This window comes from Pleurodeles waltl, chromosome 12 (genome assembly GCF_031143425.1).
Source record: "Pleurodeles waltl isolate 20211129_DDA chromosome 12, aPleWal1.hap1.20221129, whole genome shotgun sequence".
Taxonomy (NCBI): domain Eukaryota; kingdom Metazoa; phylum Chordata; class Amphibia; order Caudata; family Salamandridae; genus Pleurodeles; species Pleurodeles waltl.
In genome coordinates, this window is record NC_090451.1 from 153000240 (window position 1) to 153018498 (window position 18259).

General features: G+C 43.9%; 1 protein-coding gene across 1 annotated transcript in view; it reads left to right on the plus strand.

Moving 5' to 3' along the window:
- Positions 1-18259, plus strand: part of PLCG2 (phospholipase C gamma 2) — a 414427-nt gene that overhangs the window by 221494 nt on the left and 174674 nt on the right. The window contains exons 13-15 of the mRNA XM_069216644.1: positions 1520-1640; positions 13475-13643; positions 14370-14471. Coding sequence (XP_069072745.1) covers positions 1520-1640; positions 13475-13643; positions 14370-14471 — 392 coding nt within the window. The remainder of the gene's footprint in view (positions 1-1519; positions 1641-13474; positions 13644-14369; positions 14472-18259) is intronic.

Sequence of the window (18259 nt, forward strand, 5' to 3'; positions counted from 1 at the left end):
AATATATACAGCATCATGCAGCAAGATAAGACCTCAAGTGGAAGAAATAGGACCAAAAAAAACCTGCTCCCAGAACACTCCACTGGATCTTAGTGACAGTTAGGGTCATTACAATCATTGTGTGGCTAAGCACTTTCATTCTTTGTTCCAGTTGAGCTCAAACCACTGACTGCTTCAAACTATTCAATACTCTACTATTGATGACTCTATACCTATCTGAATATTCCTGCATAGCCTCATTGAACTGCCCCCAGAGTGCTTACCCTAGCCAAAAGCCATATGGTGCACATAAACTCTATCATCAAATACACTGTATCCTAAATATGAACTGCATTATTGCGCCCTTACACGTTTGCATGGTGCAATGGAGTGACCGTAAGGAGCAAATTGTGTTTATGACTCAGATCTTGTGCGGTGTCCCACAGGGTTCACTTCTGCCCTCACTTCTATTCAGTAGAATTACGGTCCCAGAATTTATCACACCATAACCTGGAGTTTCATATGTATGCAGATAATATCCATCTCCCCATTCAGCTGGGCATCTTGGAATAACAGAACAAGATCATCACATTTTACCTGGAGCACATGTAGATTTGAAGAAGAGACAACTTTATTTGAATTGCTTTATAACCAAAAGCCTTAGAGATGGAGGCTAGTGAGCTGATAACTTTGTGGCTATATATGCCCTCCGAACTGGGAGACATCCCAATCTTGTCCCAGTTCATACTGCAAAAAGTGTAGCAGGTTCTGGCAAAAATCTTTCTTTTGGTCAACAAATCAGTCTTGTGGTGCATTTACCTGAACAAGACCTACTGCTGTGGAGGTTTGATTAGGGCGCCTTTGTCTACACCACTGCCTCTAGGAAATTGATTTCAAAAGTGCATACACTGTGTACTGAAGAAGTGAGTCTCTGCCCCAGTTCAAATAAATTGGATCACTTTTGGTTTCAAATAACTTCACTGGCTACCAGTCCTGCAAAAGATAAAATGCAGCCTTCTCTATACCATCTTCCATGTACAGAGGGGCCTTGGCCCTATATAGTTACTTTATTTAAACTTAAAATCCCAACTTTAACCAGAGATGAAGCATGGCAACCAAAATCGAGCAAGACAGTTGCTACACCAAGAAGCAATGAGTGAAGTCGTTATGGGTGCTCTATGCTTCTTAGAAGCTTCTTATCCAAGTGGTGTTAAAAATACTAAAACATTCATGTCCCAAGAGGCTTTCCCATCCTTACTTGAAACCTCCAGAACTGCTCTCACCCTAGTGAAGATCTTTCCAGTTGCTAGAATTTTCCTTTTGGTTTGGCATGATGTGTACTATGCTTTTGCCAACTTGAAGACTGAATTCTATGTTACATTTTTCAGTTGTACATCACTAGTGGGACTGATGTTTGAGTACTACTTGGGTCTGTCCAATGTTAGCATTCTTATAATAGCTTACAATGTATGTGTGCAGTTATAATATCTATCTTCCCTTCTAAGACTTCTGCTGTTACCAGGTCTCTTTTTTCTTTCAGTGGATTGCTGGGATGGCCCAGACGGAAAACCAATAATTTACCATGGGTGGACGCGGACTACAAAGATTAAATTTGATGACGTAGTGCAAGCAATCAAAGAACATGCATTTGTCACATCTGAGTAGGTATTCGCTATTTTCAAAGCATGAGCTATGGGACATGTGTGGGACCACAAACCAAGCTTTGTTGTAACACATGACAGTGATTCTGTCCTCCTCCTGAACAGAGGCTAGCTCAATATTTTCCCATCATAAATGTTCCTAGGTCTATCCTTTCTGCTACCATGGACAGAATCTCAGAATTAGCTAGCTCATTTAAAATGATGGACACTAGCAAACACTTATTAAAAGGCTGGCAGTATGAGATAGCTGTAAGAAGCAGGTGTTATCTCTGGTTTGCTCTTTGTACCCCTGGCAATGCCCATGCTACCTCTTGTCACAGGAGTCATCAAGGCTGCTGGAGAAACAGGGAATTCTAAAAGTGGTCTTAGAGAACTGTTTCCACATCTTCTTTTTACTGTAATCTCGACCACCACATTAGAAAATTGAAAGCCGTATATGGGCATAGAGTGGGAAAAGAGGAACAATATGAGATGTCATCCATCCTAATCATAGGGTGCATGGTGTCTCTCCTGCTTCTCCTGATATTATGACCATTAAATGGCTCACTTTAATCTTTTATTTCTGTTGTCACATCTAGAGGAATTCTTACAGTATTCATTAGATTAGGAGAGAGACTGAAATTCTTTCTTTTCCAACTTCATCATCTTTTGCTTGTCCTTCTCCTTTTATTTCTTCTTACTATTCCATTCATTTCTTTTCCAAAGCCTAAAACGTTGGGGTCATCTAGCACTACTCTGTTTCTGTCTCTGCTCACTTTATGCATGATGATGTGTTTGTAGCCTTCAATTATACAATATTTAAAAAAAATTCATACATTACTTTTAATTTCTACTGATAAAATGCTCAGACTCACTCTAGTCCTTTGTTGTCTTGATTACCCCTTCTCTCTTATGCTTTAGCTTCCTTCTTTCTCAGCCTCACCTCTTCATTTTGATTATAGTTCTTCAGTCAATGTGATCGCTCATTTTCAGTTAGCAGCTCATACCTGTTCATATTTTCCCTCCTCTTGTTTTTATTTTATGATGAGCACCTTCCTAACTTGCCTTAAAGTGTGACTTTCTTTCTACTGTGTATTGTATTCATGCTTGAGCTCCATCCTGTCTATCTTTGCTTGCATCTATTAAGGTGTGTTCCCAGAATCCTTGCTGCACTGCCCAATTTCTCTTTTCTAATCCTCACTCCTGCCACTAAAGTACATTCCTGGGTTCAATCACTTTTCCATCCCTTCTGTCTGTTATCCCTTAAACTCTAGATCTCTCTTCTCTTTTCCCTCTAGTTAGAAATTGGGTTTCTGGTTGACAGAGGTATGTACCTTCTGTTTCTGAAGTCTCAGGGCCAAAAATACTTCATCTCCTTGTGTGCCAAAAATCGATGCACAGCCTGCCAGAAACAACGCACAGCTTGCCCTACAAGGAGAAAATCACTGCACAGCCGAACGGGAACGATGCAGCCGATTTCCCATGCGAAGATCGATGCAGCACCTGCATTGCGACTGGAAATTTGACGCACAGCCCGCCCGGATCGATGCACAGCCGAGCTGGAACAACGCAGCCTGACTTCTTAGGCGACAGAATATTTGACGCCTCGCCTACTGGATCACCGCAACGTCTTTGTCTTCTTCTCACACGCCAAGGATTTTTCCGCGCATCGTCCTTGGACATCAGAAAAGCCCCGCATCGCAGAGGAACCACAATCCCTCATCAAATAGGAACAGCAATCCTAGTCAGGGTACATCATCTGCACAAATTAACTTGTGGTCAGCCTCTGGTAGCTTACCACAGAGCAGTCAGGTTTAACTTAAGAGGCACTGTGTAAAGTATTTGTGCAACACTTTAAACAGTAAAACAGTGAAAACACCACACAAAAAGATTCCACACCTAGTTAGCCCAATAGAACTTAATGTAAATAAATAAAACAAGACCTAAATGACAGAAACCAGTAAGTAGAACTTGAGTTATGAATTTTTAAAGAATAAACGGTAGAAAAGCCCTTCGAAGCAAAAAGCGCTGAAATGACGCACAGCTTTCCCTACGACGAGAAAATCAACACACAGCCGAACCGGAATGACGCAGCCGACTTCCCATGTGAAGATCGATGGAGCACCTGCATTGCGACCGGAAATTCGACATACAGCCCACCCGGTTCGACGCACAGCTGAGCCGGAACAACGCAGCTTGACTTCCTGGGCGACAGAAAATGTTACGCATCTCCTATTGTATCGAAACAATGTCTGACTTCTTCCCACACGCCCAGGATTTTTCTGCGCATCGTCCCTGGACTTCAAAAGAGCCCCGCATCGCAGAGGAACCACAATCCCTCATCAAAGAGGAACCACAATCCTAGTCAGGGTACATCACCTGCACAAAATTAACTTGTGCTCACCCTCTGGTAGCTTGCCACAGAGCAGTCAGGGTTCACTTAAGAGCAATGTGTAAAGTATTTGTGCAACACTTTAAACAGTAAACAGTGAGAACACCACTCAAAAAGATTCCACACCTAGTTAGCCAAATAGAACTTCATTTAATAAATAAAACAAGACCAAAATGACAAAAATCCAGTAAGTAGAACTTGAGTTATGAATTTTTAAAGAATAAACTGTACAAAAGCCCTTCGAAGCAAAAAGCGCTGAAACGACGCACAGCTTTCCCTACGACGAGAAAATCAACACACAGCCAAACCGGAATGATGCAGTCGACTTCCCATGTGAAGATCGACGCAGCACCTGCATTGCGACCAGAAATTCGACGTACAGCCCGCCCGGTTCGACGCACAGCCAAGCCGGAACAACCCAGCTTGACTTCCTGGGTGACAGAAAATGTTACGCATCGCCTATTGTATCGACGCAATGTCTGACTTCTTCCCACACACCCAGGATTTTTCCACACATCGTCCCTGGATGTCAAAAGAGCCCCGCATCACAGAGGAACCACAATCCCTCATCAAAGCGGAACCACAATCCTAGTCAGGGTACATCACCTGCACAAAATTAACTTGTGCTCACCCTCTGGTAGCTTGCCACAGAGCAGTCAGGGTTAACGTAAGAGGCAATGTGTAAAGTATTTGTGCAACACTTCAAACAGTAAAACAATGATAACACCACACAAAAAGATTCCACACCTAGTTAGACAAATAGAACTTAATTTAATAAATAAAACAAGACCAAAATGAAAAAAATCCAGTAAGCAGAACTTGAATTAGGAATTTTTAAAGAATAAACTGTACAAAAGCCCTTTGAAGCAAAAAGCGCTGACTGGGGTAACTGGTAATGCCAGACAGGAATTAAGTCAAACATTTAGGCTGACTGCGATGGGGCGCGAGCCAGCTACAATGACCCAGTTGGGCCTGCAGAACCAGGGAGCAGGCTGAAGCGATGTGTCAGTGTTGGTCCCCGCAGTAGTGGCGATGTGTCGATCCTTCCCATGCAGTGGTGAAGATGTGTCGAATTTCCCCACACAACAGCATTGATGCATCTGTCTGAGATATGGCAGTTCCAAAGATGATGCACCAAAGTCGAGCCATTCTGCAGAGGTGTTGCGTTGACTCTGATACACACAATGGGGGCAAATGCGCCTGTTCTGATCAATACAACAGGGGCGATGTGCCAGTTCTGATCCATTCAGCGGTGATGCATCGTTTCAACTTCAGCAGGCACCTAAGGCCCACTTCCAAGGGACCAGGACTTGGGTTGGCACCACTTGGCAGGACAGACTCACAGATAGCAGAGTCCAAGTGTAGATGTAGGTTTGTGGAAGTCTTTTACGTTGTTGAGACGTCAATCAGAAGACCAGTCAGCTGGCTCTTGGAGTCAATCTGGGTACTGGGTTGGAAAGATGCTGGTCTAGTCCGCCTCACTCTCAGGCAAGAGTGCAGCCATCAGGAGGTCAGCACAGCAAAGCTGGAGTCCAGGAGTAGCAGTCCAGCAGAGTGGCAGTCCTTATAACAGCACAACAGTCTTTCTTCCTATCAGATTATCAACAGATCCATTGGTTTACTGAGTTGGTGGTCAGAGGTCCAGTACTTATACCCACTTTGGCCTTTGAAATTGGTAAACTTCAAAGACAGACTTTTGAAGTGCACAGATGTCCTGGCTCAATATTCAGTACAAGAGGTTATGCAGCCCTTTGTGTGGGGAAAGGATACAGCATATTCAGATGTACATGTGAGGCTGTGCCAAGCTTCTCCCTCCCATTTTTCCCAGGGTGGCCCATCAGCATGTGGATGGCCCGTCAAGTCACACCTAAGCTCCCATTCTGGGTGGCTGTCTAGGGGGGATACACAAAGCACAGCTGTCACCCACACCAGACAAGTGATCAGAGACACACAGCAGGACCAAAAGGCTAAAGTGAATGTTAGACCTGACAGCCTTAGGGTGGTCATCCCCCAACTTTTTGCCTGCCTCCCTCCACTTTTCTGACAATGTTCTTGCTGGTTTCAGGACTCTGCACACTTAAACACTTCTAATCAGTGTTTAAGTGCATAGGCACTCTCCCTTAAACGTGGTAACATTGGTTCATTCCTAATTGGCATATTTGATTTACATGTAAGTCCTCAGTAAAGTGCACTGCATGTGCCCAGGGCATGTGAATCAAATGCTACTAGTAGGCATGCAGCACTGATTGTGCCACCCACATAAGTAGCCCCTTAACCATGTCTCAGGCATGCCATTGCATGGCCTGTGTGTGCAGTTTCCCTGCCACTTTGACATGGCATTTTATAAGTACTTGCCAAGCCTTAAACTCCTGTCTTTCTACATATAAGTCACCCCTACTGTAGGCCCTAGGTAACCAATAGGACAGGGTGCTATGTAGATAAAAGGCAGGACATGTACATGTGTGTTTTATATGTCCTGGGAGTGGAAAACTCCTAAATCTGTTTTCCACTACTGTGAGGCCCGCTCCTTCCCTTAGTGCTACTCTCATAAACTGTTTGAGCTGTAGATTATGATCAGAAAGGGGTAACCAGGTCATATTTAGTATGGCCAGAATGGTAATACAAAATCCTGCTTATTGGTGAAGTGGGATTTTATATTACTACTTTATAAATGACACTTTTAGAAAGTGAACATTTCTCTGCACTTAAAATCCATCTGTGCCTTACAGCCTGTCTCCAATCAACATCTGGCTTGGCTGGTTGACAGCTCCCTTGTGCATTTCACCCCGACAACCACAAACACAGGCTACTCAGTCACACGTGCACTCATCTGCATACTGAATGGGTCTTCCTGGGCTGGAAGGGTGGAGGGCCTGACACTTACATTTGAAAGGCTAGTGGCCTGCCCTCACACAATGGACTGCCTAAACCCCTACTGGAACCCTGGCAGACAGACCTGTACTGAAAGGGGACCTTGTGCACTTCAAAACCACTCTTTGAAGTCTCCCCCACTTTAAAGGCATTTTTGAGTATATAAACTGGGTCCCAGACCCCACCAATTCTTACACTTCTGGACCAGATCCTGCAACCTGTCAAGAGGAATTGCCTGGCTGCCCAAAGAACTCATTTGGACTGCTTTGCTGTGTAGGACTTCTGCCTTGCTGTTGCCCTGCTGCCTTGCTGGCCTCTGGCTTTGCTGAGAAGTTCTCTCCAAGCGCTTGGATTGAGCTTGCCTCCTGTTTCTGAAGTCTCAGGGCCAAAAAGACTTAGGTGGTCATTACAACATTGGCGGGTGGCAAGCGCCGCCCGCCAAGTTGGAACCGCTGTGCGGTCGCCAATGAAGCCGCACTCCTGCGGTGCCCATAATGACATCCCCTCTGGCCCGGTGGGCGGAAACAGAGTTTCCGCCCACCGCCCAGCGGGGATGTGGGCCGCAACATGGGAGCCGGCTCCAAATGGAGCCGGCGGTGTTGCGGCCGTGCGACGGGTGCAGTTGCACCTGTTATGCTTTTCACTGTCTGCTATGCAGACAGTGAAAAGCTGCACGGGGCCCTTTCTGGGGGCACCTGCACTGCCCATACCAGTGGCATTGGCAGTGCAGGGGCCCCACGACTCCCCGTACCGCCAGCCTTTTCCTGGCAGTTCAAACCGCCAGGACAAGTCTGGCAGTAGGGGGACTCGTAATCCCCTGGGCAGTGCTGCAAGCAGCGCTGCCCTGGCGGATTATCACCGCCGGGGCAAATGTGGCGGGAAACCACCGGCCCCGGCGGTGCGACCGCGGCGCTACCGCCACGGTCGTAATCCCCTATGAAGCCCCGCCAGTCTGTTGCCGGTGCTTCAGCCACAACAGCCCTGGCGGTCTTGGACTGCCAGGGTTGTAATGAGGGCCTTAATCTCTTCAAGGAAACTCATTGTGCGCTGAAAATCGATGCACAGCTTGCAGGAAACAATGCACAGCTTGCCCTACGACGAGAGAATCACTGCACAGCCGAACCGGAACGATGCAGCCGACTTCCCATGGGAAGTTCGATGCAGCACCTGCGTTGCGACTGGAAATTCGACGCACAGCCTCCCCGGATCGACCACAGCCGAGCCGGAACGACGCAGCTTGACTTACAGGGTGACAGAAAATTTGACGCATCGCCTACTGGATCGCCGCACCGTCTTTGACTTCTTCTCACACGCCCAGGATTATTCCACTCATTGTCCCTGGGCATCAAAAGAGCCCTGCATCGCAGGGAGGATCCAAGACTGCATGCCGGAAATCGATGCAGAGCCCCTTGCAGCGTGGAAAGAAACAAAGCATCATCTGTGCTGCATCAGAAAATCCGATGCACACCTAATTTTTCCACGCATCTCCTCCTCTGCTGTCTCCCTGTGTGGTAATTTCTACGCACACCAGGTACGTTGTGCAAACAAGAGACAATTGTTGATTTTTAAGATCTAACACTCTTTTTAAACTTGCAAATGTGGTATCTCACCTTGTGCTTTTTGAACCTTGATCATTTTGTACCTTAAGTTAACCAGTTAAATATCTTATATTTTTCTAAACCTATGTGGTGTATTTTTGCGTTGTTTTCACTATCTTATTGCATGGTTTATTGCAGAAATACTTTACACATTGTCTTCTAAGTTAAGCCTGACTGCTCAGTGCCAAGCTACCAGAGGGTGGGCACAAGATAATTTGGATTGTGTGTGATTTACTGTGACTAGGATTGTGGTTCCTCTTTGGACAAAGGTGAATACCTCTACCAATTAGAGACCCCATTTCTAACAGTAAGAAAATGACAACTTTCTAAATGTGGCACTTTCAGAATGACAATTTAGAATTTGACTTCACCATACATTGTGATTTTAAATTGGGATTCTGGAGACAACAAATTCGAAAATCTTATCTTTTCCTGATTGTGAATTACACTTATAAGATATAATAAGGTAATCCCAATGTTATCCTATGGAAGAGAAAGACCTTGCTGTAGTGAAAAGTGACTTTGGGAGTTTTTCACTGTCAGGACATGTACATCTTAAAAGTACATGTGCTGCCTTTTAAATACATTGTACCCTGTCCTCTGGGTTGTCCGGGTCTATCTCAGGGTGCCTTTTCTGTATAAAAAGTGAAGGTTTGGGCCTGGCAAAAGCGATATTTTTCCAGGTAGTCAAGGCAGTGACAACCATGCAGTCCAGACTCATGGTTAGAAGGCTATTTAAGTGGGTGGAACAATCAGTGCTGTAGGCCCAAGAGTTGCATCTGTAGTGCACTGTTCTAGGGACTTATAAGTAAATTAAATGTGCCTCTTGGGAATAAGCCAGTATTACCATGTTTAGGGGAATACGCACAAGCAATTTGGCACTGGTTAGCAGTTAGAGTCCTAAAGCCAGTGAAAAGGAGGTCAGAAAAGTGGAATAGGTAGGCAAAAAAGTAGGGTGAAGACCACCCTAAGGCTGTCAGGTCTAACATTTCTGGTCCATTCTCTTCCTTTTTTACCTTTATTCAGAGTACCACTGCAATTGCTGTGTCATTATACTGCACTTGGTATGCAGTCACCAGGCTCCTTTAAGTAACCACTATAGGCCACTTATGGAATTAGGAATACCCTGAATATATCACTGTGACTGCATGAATTATGCATGTTACCCTGCAGTTTCAGGCTTTTCACTTTCACAAATTCCTTCAGGTTTGACTGACCTGGAGCATTTGGCTCCTGTATTACTGATTGCCTCAAAAGACCAATTTGGCTAGAAACGTCAAATCCTGTTTCCGCCGACTTTGTAATAAAGAGGTCAGTTGTAATGTGGGTCTAGAGAAGAACCTGCCCTCTTCCATTTACTCCCAGTTTAAAATCATTTTTTATATTTCCAATTACTTTATGTCGGTCTTGTTTTTAGTGTATATGCATTGATTTAAGGCAAAACGCTCCATAAATTAAATAAATGGAATGAAGTGAGTTATGCAGCCCACTCATTCCGGCATAGCTCACTAAAATAGAAACTGCCTAATTTGAATGATGTATGCAGTTCCCAATTTCAAAATAGGCAGTAGGCAGTGGGTGACGAAAGATGCCTCCATGTTAATGAAAAACCTGTGGGTATTAACCTACAGTCAATATAAGTGCAAGAGAAACTGTAGGCTTCTTGCACTGTAACTGGCCTATTTCAGCACTTCACACAGAGGCGGTCTTAAAGATCCTTGTGGTACCTTGGGCTTTATTGTTCAAAACCACGCCAGATTTCTCTGAGGTACAAGGGGAATACAGTAAACCACAAGCACAATGCCTATAGGAGTTCAATGGATTAAGGATCATACAGAGGTAGATATAAAACAGTGTGAAATGTAGTTACTAAGTGCTTCTAAAACAGTGATAGTGAAAATGTCAGTGTGTGAATGGAAATTAAATTAACCATTGAATCAAAAATGAGTAAAAATCTGAAGCAGTACAAATTGTTAAAATGAGAGAAATTGTTTTTTTGCTATAGTGCACTTTTGGTGAACTTTTCAGATTTGTATTTAGAAAGTCTAAATGTGCCATATAAAGATTGTCCAACAAACTGCTGGTTTAGTACATCGATCACATTGTTGGCTGCTCTGCCTGATTTAGTCTTTCCTTCACCTATGGTGATCAGCCAGTGTCTATGGTAGGAGTGAATGAGGGTGTAAAAAAGGCTGACAGTCTCTTTCCCCAACCCCTTGACTAACACTGGAGGCAGACAAGCTGCCAAATTTGTAATTCTACTCCTTGGACGTGGGACTTTTTGCCCAGAAGTAGCTCTCACCGCTACTGTGAATGGTGCTGCAGGATGTAGCTTGAATAAATTATCTTAATAATGGAAACAACACCGAATATGAGCTGCAAATAAACCTGTGCTTGTGGGTATATGAGAAGTAGCATTTGCTCAGTATCTTAAATTATTTATCAGCAATTAATGCCCTTGTCTATGGATTGAGTGGTCTAAGTACATCATTTACTTTTCTTATTTGCTCTGTTGTTTATATTAAATTGCATTTTGTAAAGTGCTACATGCTAGTCAAGTGCCATCTACAAACATAATAGAAACAAAACATGATGGTAGGAATTGTTATGGAGAACTTGCTGAAATATTAATAGAAGAAACATGTCTCTAGACAATAAATGCATTCATTGTTCTGAATAATGGAATTATTTAAACTATCTCATAACTGTTGAAAACGTAATGGTGACTACATATTGGGAGGTTTGACTCAATTCAATATTCTCTGCTAAGCCTGAAACCAACTCATAACATCAAATTAAATTTGAATCAACTCTGCCTTGGGTCGAGTTCACAATGCACTTTACAAGAACTGCTCATTCATTTGTTAATTCACCCATTCATTCATGGTAATAATTGAAAGCCTCAGGCCACATTCCCCACCTTTCTTTCTCTCTTGTGCACTTTCATCTCTAGAACTGCTTACCTGAACCCCCTCCAGCAAAGCTCACTCGCTGTACCAACTCAGGACCCACCCAGTACACGAAAGGAGACCTGCTAAACTGTAGGTCTTCTGTGTCCTATATTACATTTACATCCAATGTCATACACGACCTTGATGCTATTGCACTCACTGAAACCTGGTCTAACCCATCTTCACCACTATCTGGTGTTTTCACCTTGATAAAGCCCAGTAATTGAGTGGATATTGCCCTCATATGTATGAGGTCTGATGCCATCATCAAAATCATCCATTTTCCAGTGCTGTTCAGTGGAGATTAACATTACACCAAAACCTCTTGAGATTGAATATTAATATACTGCCTACTTTGTGAGAAAGAGCTCAACTTGCTTGATTGAAGCATATATCATCTCATCATGTTAGGAGAATTTTCTGGAAGAATTCATCCTTCAGTACAGAAAATGATTTAAATACCCATATAAGTCTCCTAACATCCTCACAATCTGACAATGACACATCCTAACATTTTATCTCCCTTGGACACAATAAAAGGGGCTCCAACTCAGACTTGATATTTACAAGGAAAGACCTTTTACAGGTCTCTAAAGCTCTGTAGGTGTGCTGTTTGGACAATTTTCTTCATTCACTTCAAAATAGCTTACGCCAACACACACCTGACACACTAAAGTTAAGGCTGTAATGGTGAACGCAAGACACTTTGAACACAAACACAATATGCCCAGGACTTTTTGATCCATGTGGTAGCATTATCAGTGGAGAAGAACGCTGACCCCTACAAACTATCAGAGGGTGATGATGATGAGATTTTTAATGTTATGAACGAGCTAGCTTCCACTGTCTCCAACTGAAAATATCAGAAAATGTTAGACTGGGGCAGAAGCGATGTTAATAAGATGCAAAAAACAATCTGAGCATCTAATACAATATTAAGAAAATCCACCACATCCACCCACATCAAACTCTAGGAGATCCTACAAATAAACAAAGAAGCACACTTTTCCTCCTTCCTGGTATAAACACTTATTTGACTGCCAAATCACTCTAGGAAACCTTTGAGATCATATATAAGCAATCCACAGATCCTGTCCGACCTTTTCTGACAGGATCTAAATGCAGTAAACTAGACTTCCACTTCTTCAACAAAGTCATAACAATCAGAGAGAAAATATCCAAACACAGACTTTTATCTGCCACAGAAAATATACATTTCACTAAGGAGAATCCCTCCACTATTTGAAGTACCTTTATCCCTATCATTAATTAAACAATGGAGAAGACCATGGTAAACCATCTAACTGCTCCTCGGACCCCATCCCACCTTTTCCAGACCAGAAAGAATGTAATGCTGCCTCTCTGTCCCGTGGTTAACACATGCCACATGGTTTCTCTATCTTCTCTTCACTAGTCCCTGGCCTGCTGCTCTCATAAATTTAACCATGGAGTTGAAGGCGCGGCACCAATTGCTTCGATCTGCCCTTTAGCCCTCTAGGTCATACATGAAACTTCAAAGACAGCATGGCTCCAAAGGTCTGGGGGATGCTACTGCAGTAACAGTAGTGACATAATTCTATTGCATTGCAATTCTGATTTTGGCACCTAACTCTTCACACTCTAGAAAGGAAAGTTACTTCCTTTTTACTTTATAATTTTGTGTAGAATTTGCAAATGTATGCAAGGATCATCTGTACTTGTATGTAAGGTATCCAATATGTTTTATAAAATGAGCCTTTTTTTGTAATAGTTCATTTCATTTTAAATATCTAGATAAATACAGGCAGGTCAACTCATTCTCTCATTTCACTCTCCATCTGTGCTTCCAATGCAGGCTTGTTAGTGTTGTTTAGCATTGAAAGAGCTTTAAAGATACGTTTCTTCTGTATTTTCTGGAAAGGTCAGTCCATGGGCCTCTGAAATGTGCATTTAGTTCAGGTGAAGAAATATACGGTGGTGGTGTCTGAAGTTGGTAGGTACATGGTGTATACACCATGGCCCTTATGAAGATACTCCATAATGTATCAATATTTGAACCTTCAGGTACCCAGTGATCCTCTCCATTGAAGAGCACTGCTCAGTTGACCAGCAACGTCACATGGCCCGTGTCTTCAGAGAAGTTTTGGGAGACATGCTGCTGACCAAACCTACTGAGGCCAGCGCTGACCAGCTTCCATCACCAACACAGCTTAAGGGAAAGATCATTATAAAGGTGGGTGCAACATCAGGCCAAAAGTTTATGCAAACTCTGAACTTAATCATTAACATGATGTTCCCCCATCAAATGGTTTGTTTTAGTAAAAATCTAGTAATATTTTGCCATATGTTACATAGCACTTCCCTCCTGTGTATTTCAAGAATGTAAAAACAGTGGTAAAGAACTTTTTTTTACTAAAATGAAAACTTTATAGAATAGCATTTCTTCTGTTTTAAAATATTAAATATAAGACAAGCATAGAAAAAGTTTATATATGAAGTGTGAAATAGCAAAGGGACCAAATGTCACTAAACACATACATTTTGATCCCAAAATAATAACAAACCATGAATCCACATAAATGTTAGAAGAAGGCATTTATAATTGTGCGTATCCATATTTAGAACATACTACATACTGAATTGTCTTGAGGCACTTGGCCAATAAGTATTAGATTTTACCGAACTCCGTGGTTTTCGTTTTCAGGATCTTAGAATGAGGAGGGTCTAACAACCCCTGCCAGAATTCAGGTGTCCAGCTAACAAGTCTTTGGGTAGGATCACAGTTCGCCCGGCTATTCTGCTCAACAACTTACAAGCTTTGTGTTTAGTGTTTACTTTCAGGCAGTTGGTTATACAACACATAGTTTGATAAGACACAAACTTGTTTTGAATGATTAGCACTACTACAAGAAATTGAGGTATCGTGAGAGATGTTGATAATGTTTACTTTATGTGGCAGCACAAAAAATTGGGGTTAAAAGGCGACGTGGATGTCAACACTGAAGGTAAAGGAGAAACAAAGCAGCAAGGAGAGCTGTGCATGTGGGACCCCATTGACCAGGTACTGTTTCCAAGAACCTACTAAATAAGATAATGCCTACTTTGGAACATGGGCAGACACTACTGCCATAGACTGCATACATGAGGCACTGTTTCCTATGATAACTAAGATCTGGATCCACTTCCTGGAATTCCATAGACTGAATAGTACTCTCTGGGGAAACCAAACCAGGTGCTGCATCCAGAGAAACCGTGTAGCATGTGTTGTCTTCAAGTGAATCTTTGATGATGTATTGTTTGACTATTTAAAACAGACTAGACATATGTTTGGGACACTTTACACCTCTTTTCTGCCACAGAATAGACATACTACTTCCTGATAGACTAATGGCTAGATGCTGTTTCCCATGACATCATAGACTAGAAATTACCTTCTGGGATACCAATCACCAAAAAATGCACTGATACACCACAGGCCAAGAACTTATTCCTCAGATACCATAGACCACAATTGAACTAGGCACTGCTTTCATTAACCCCCAAAACCAGGCACTCCTTCCTAGAACACCAATGACTGGGTTTTGCTTGCTAGACCAGGTACTGCATTTGGGGACACTACTTATCACTTACTGGGCCTGGGGCATTTTAGACTGGGCCACCTCACAGTAGGGTCTGAACCCAGGGTCCCACTAACCAGGTGCTGCTTCCTGGGACACATTGAGCATGTGCGGCATACCAGAACAGCAGACACCTGTTGCAGGTTCCTAGAGTAACAAAGACCATATACTTCCACCTGGAGCACAATTGAACAGATGCTCCTTCTTGGGACTTCATTGACCATATACTGCTTTCTGAGACCTAACTGACCAATCGGGTACTGCCAACTGTGATGTTATAGTTTGGGAGCAGGCCAGCTTGTTTAGGCACAGTCAATTGTAGTGTTAACAAACAAATACACAAGGTAGTTCTATCTGGGTTATATATACCAACAGCCCGCCCCTAATAAGGCAAAAGCTAGGGACTCCTTCTAGGGACATCTTACATCAGATATCTCTTTTTGCAGAACAAAACAGATATCCTTTTATGCAGAATAAAAGATTAGTCACTGCTTCTTTAACACCATAAACTTGGTGCTATTTTTTAAGACACTGGTGCCAGTACACGACAGACCTGACACTTTTCTACAAGTTTCTTGAATATAGCATACAACTATGTGAAATAAATATCAACTAAAGGTGGGAATGCAGAAAAATGTAACTTAGCTTGTTTTGGGGGTGAGAGAAAGAGGGGAACAGGGAGAAAATGTATTTTTCTGAGGCATAAAAAAGACTTAACAAGGTGTATAAGGTATGAGGACTAAGAGGTAAGAAACATGGGCAGAAAGACTGGGGACATGTTTCAAGGGAATATTGTGATGCTCAAAAATGTTTGTTGAGGTGTTTCCCTGTAGACTGTCTCCATTTACGTCTGTCAATCAATCAACCAATAAATCAGTCTTTTTTAAGCACAACACTATCACCCCTAGGGGTATCAGGGTGCTGAGGTTGCTGCATCTGCGTGGAAAAGCCAGGTTTTGAGTTGCTTTCTGACATCTGCCAGGGAGGGTGCCATTCTGAGGTGGAGGTCATTCCAGGCTTTGGCAGTGATGCAGGAGAAAGCACAGCCCCCACTGCGAGTGTAATGGATGCTGGGGACAAGTGCGACGGCGAGTAAAGTGGAGTGCAGGTTTCTCGAGGGATGATGGAAGTTCAGCCGGTGGTTCATGTAGGAAGGTCCTAGTTTGTAGAGGGCTTTGTAGGCGTGTGTGAGCGTCTTTAAATGGCACCTTTTATTGTCCGGGAGCCAATGATGTTTCCTGAGGTGAGGATTGATGTGGGTGCTCTTTGGAAGGTCCACAATGAGTCTGCCTCCCGTGTGCTGAATTATCTGGAGTCTTCTTAGGAGCTGGGAGGAGATACTGGTGTAGAGCGCATTGCCGTAGTTGAGGCGGCTGGTGACGAGGGCTTGTGCAACAATCTTTCTGGTGTTTACTGGAATCGCTCTGAATATCTTACAGAGCATACAGAGAGTGTGGAAACAAGAGGAGGCGACTTTGTTGACTTGTTGTTTCATAGTCAGTTGGCTGTCTGAGATTATGCTGAGGTTGCATGTGTGGTCAGTTGGTGTGGGAGTGTGTCTAAGTTCTTCCCGCAATCAGCTGTGGTCCCAAGCGGAGGTGTTCTTTCCAAAGATCAGTACCTTGGTTTTGTCAGAATTCAATTTGAGGCAGCTGCATCTCATCCAGTTGGCTATGACTGTCATGGCATTGCGGAAGTTGGTTTTGGTGTTAGAGGTGTCTTTGGTGAGCGAGAGGACGAGCTGAGTGTCATCGGCGTAGGAGATTATGTTGAGTCTGTGGGATCTGATGATGTTCAAGAGAGGGGTCATGTAGATGTTGAACAGTGTGGCGCTGAACGATGATCCTTGGGGCATGCTACATATGATGTTCTTGGGAGCGGAGGTGAAGGGAGGTAGGCAGATGCTCTAGGTGCGTCCTGAGAGAAATGAGGTGATCCACCTGAGGGTGTGTTGTTGGATGCCGATGTTGTGGAGTCTGTCAATGAGGTTGTGGTAGGGGACAGGTCGAGGATAATCAGAGCCACAGTTTCCCCTTGGTCGAGGAGGGTGCTGATGTCATCTGTTGCAGCGATGAGCGCACTCTCGGTGTTATGGTTGTCCCGGAAACCTGATTGTGATGCATCAAGTAGGTGGTTTTGTTCTAGGTTGTCGGTGAGCTGTTGATTGATGGCCTTCTTCAGTACAATGCCTGGGTATGCGAGCAGAGAGATCGGCCTGTAGTTCTTGAGGTCGCTGGGTCAGCTGAGAACTTCTTTAGGAGGGATCTGATGTCTGTGTGCTTCCATCCATCTGGTTAGGATGCTGTGGAGATAGAAGTGTTGAGGGGGTTAATGAGTTCAGTGCTGATTATGTTGGATCCAAGATTGAAGGCATGGTGGGGGCAGGGGTCGGTGGGTGTCCCGGAGTGGATGGAGGACATGATGGTAGCAGTGGTCTGGATGTCGATCGGGGATCAGTTGGTTATAGCTGGGCTGGTGTTTGCTGGTTGGATGAGGTTGTCGAGGCTGAACGAGGTGGGTTGAGGGTTAAAGTTGTTGTAGCTGTTGGAAGTCTTTCTGTTGAAGTAGTCAGACAGTGAGTTGCAGAGTTGTTTGGAGGGGTGTACTTTGTTTACTGTGGCAGTCGCGTGGAGAATTCCTTGATGATGTTGAAGAGTTCTTTGGTGTGGTTGGCTGCGACGTCAATGCGGTCCATGACGGCCATCCTTTTGACCTCCTTGATGCGCCGGTGGTAGTTGTTGAGTACTGATTTGTGTGCGGCTCTGTCGGAGGAGTCCTTGGAGATGTGCCATCGAATATTGAGTAGAAGACAGTTTCGATTGGGGGTTCTGAGCTCTGGGGTGTACCAGCTGGCTTGTCTTGATGTTTTGTTGGCTTTTGCCAGCTTCAGAGGGGCGATTTTGTTGGTGCATTTGCTGATCCAGGGGGAGAAGTTGTGGACGGGAAACACCCGGAACAACTACTCCAAAACCACAAAGTCGTGAAAAACAAAAGTGGAAAACGCTTTCGTTTTCCATGACTTCCTGGGTTTGGTACCTTAACCACGCATGTCTGAACCACGTACATGCGTGGTTAAGGTACAGCAGAAGGGAGGCGGAGTCGACTCGGTGAAGGAGGAGGTATGTTGGGCTGGGACTGGGGCTGTGTTTTGGGGGGGTTGGGCGGGTTGGGGGGTGGGGTGCTCGGGGTGATTAGGGTTTGGGGGGAGGGGGGTCAGGGTTTAGGTTTAAGG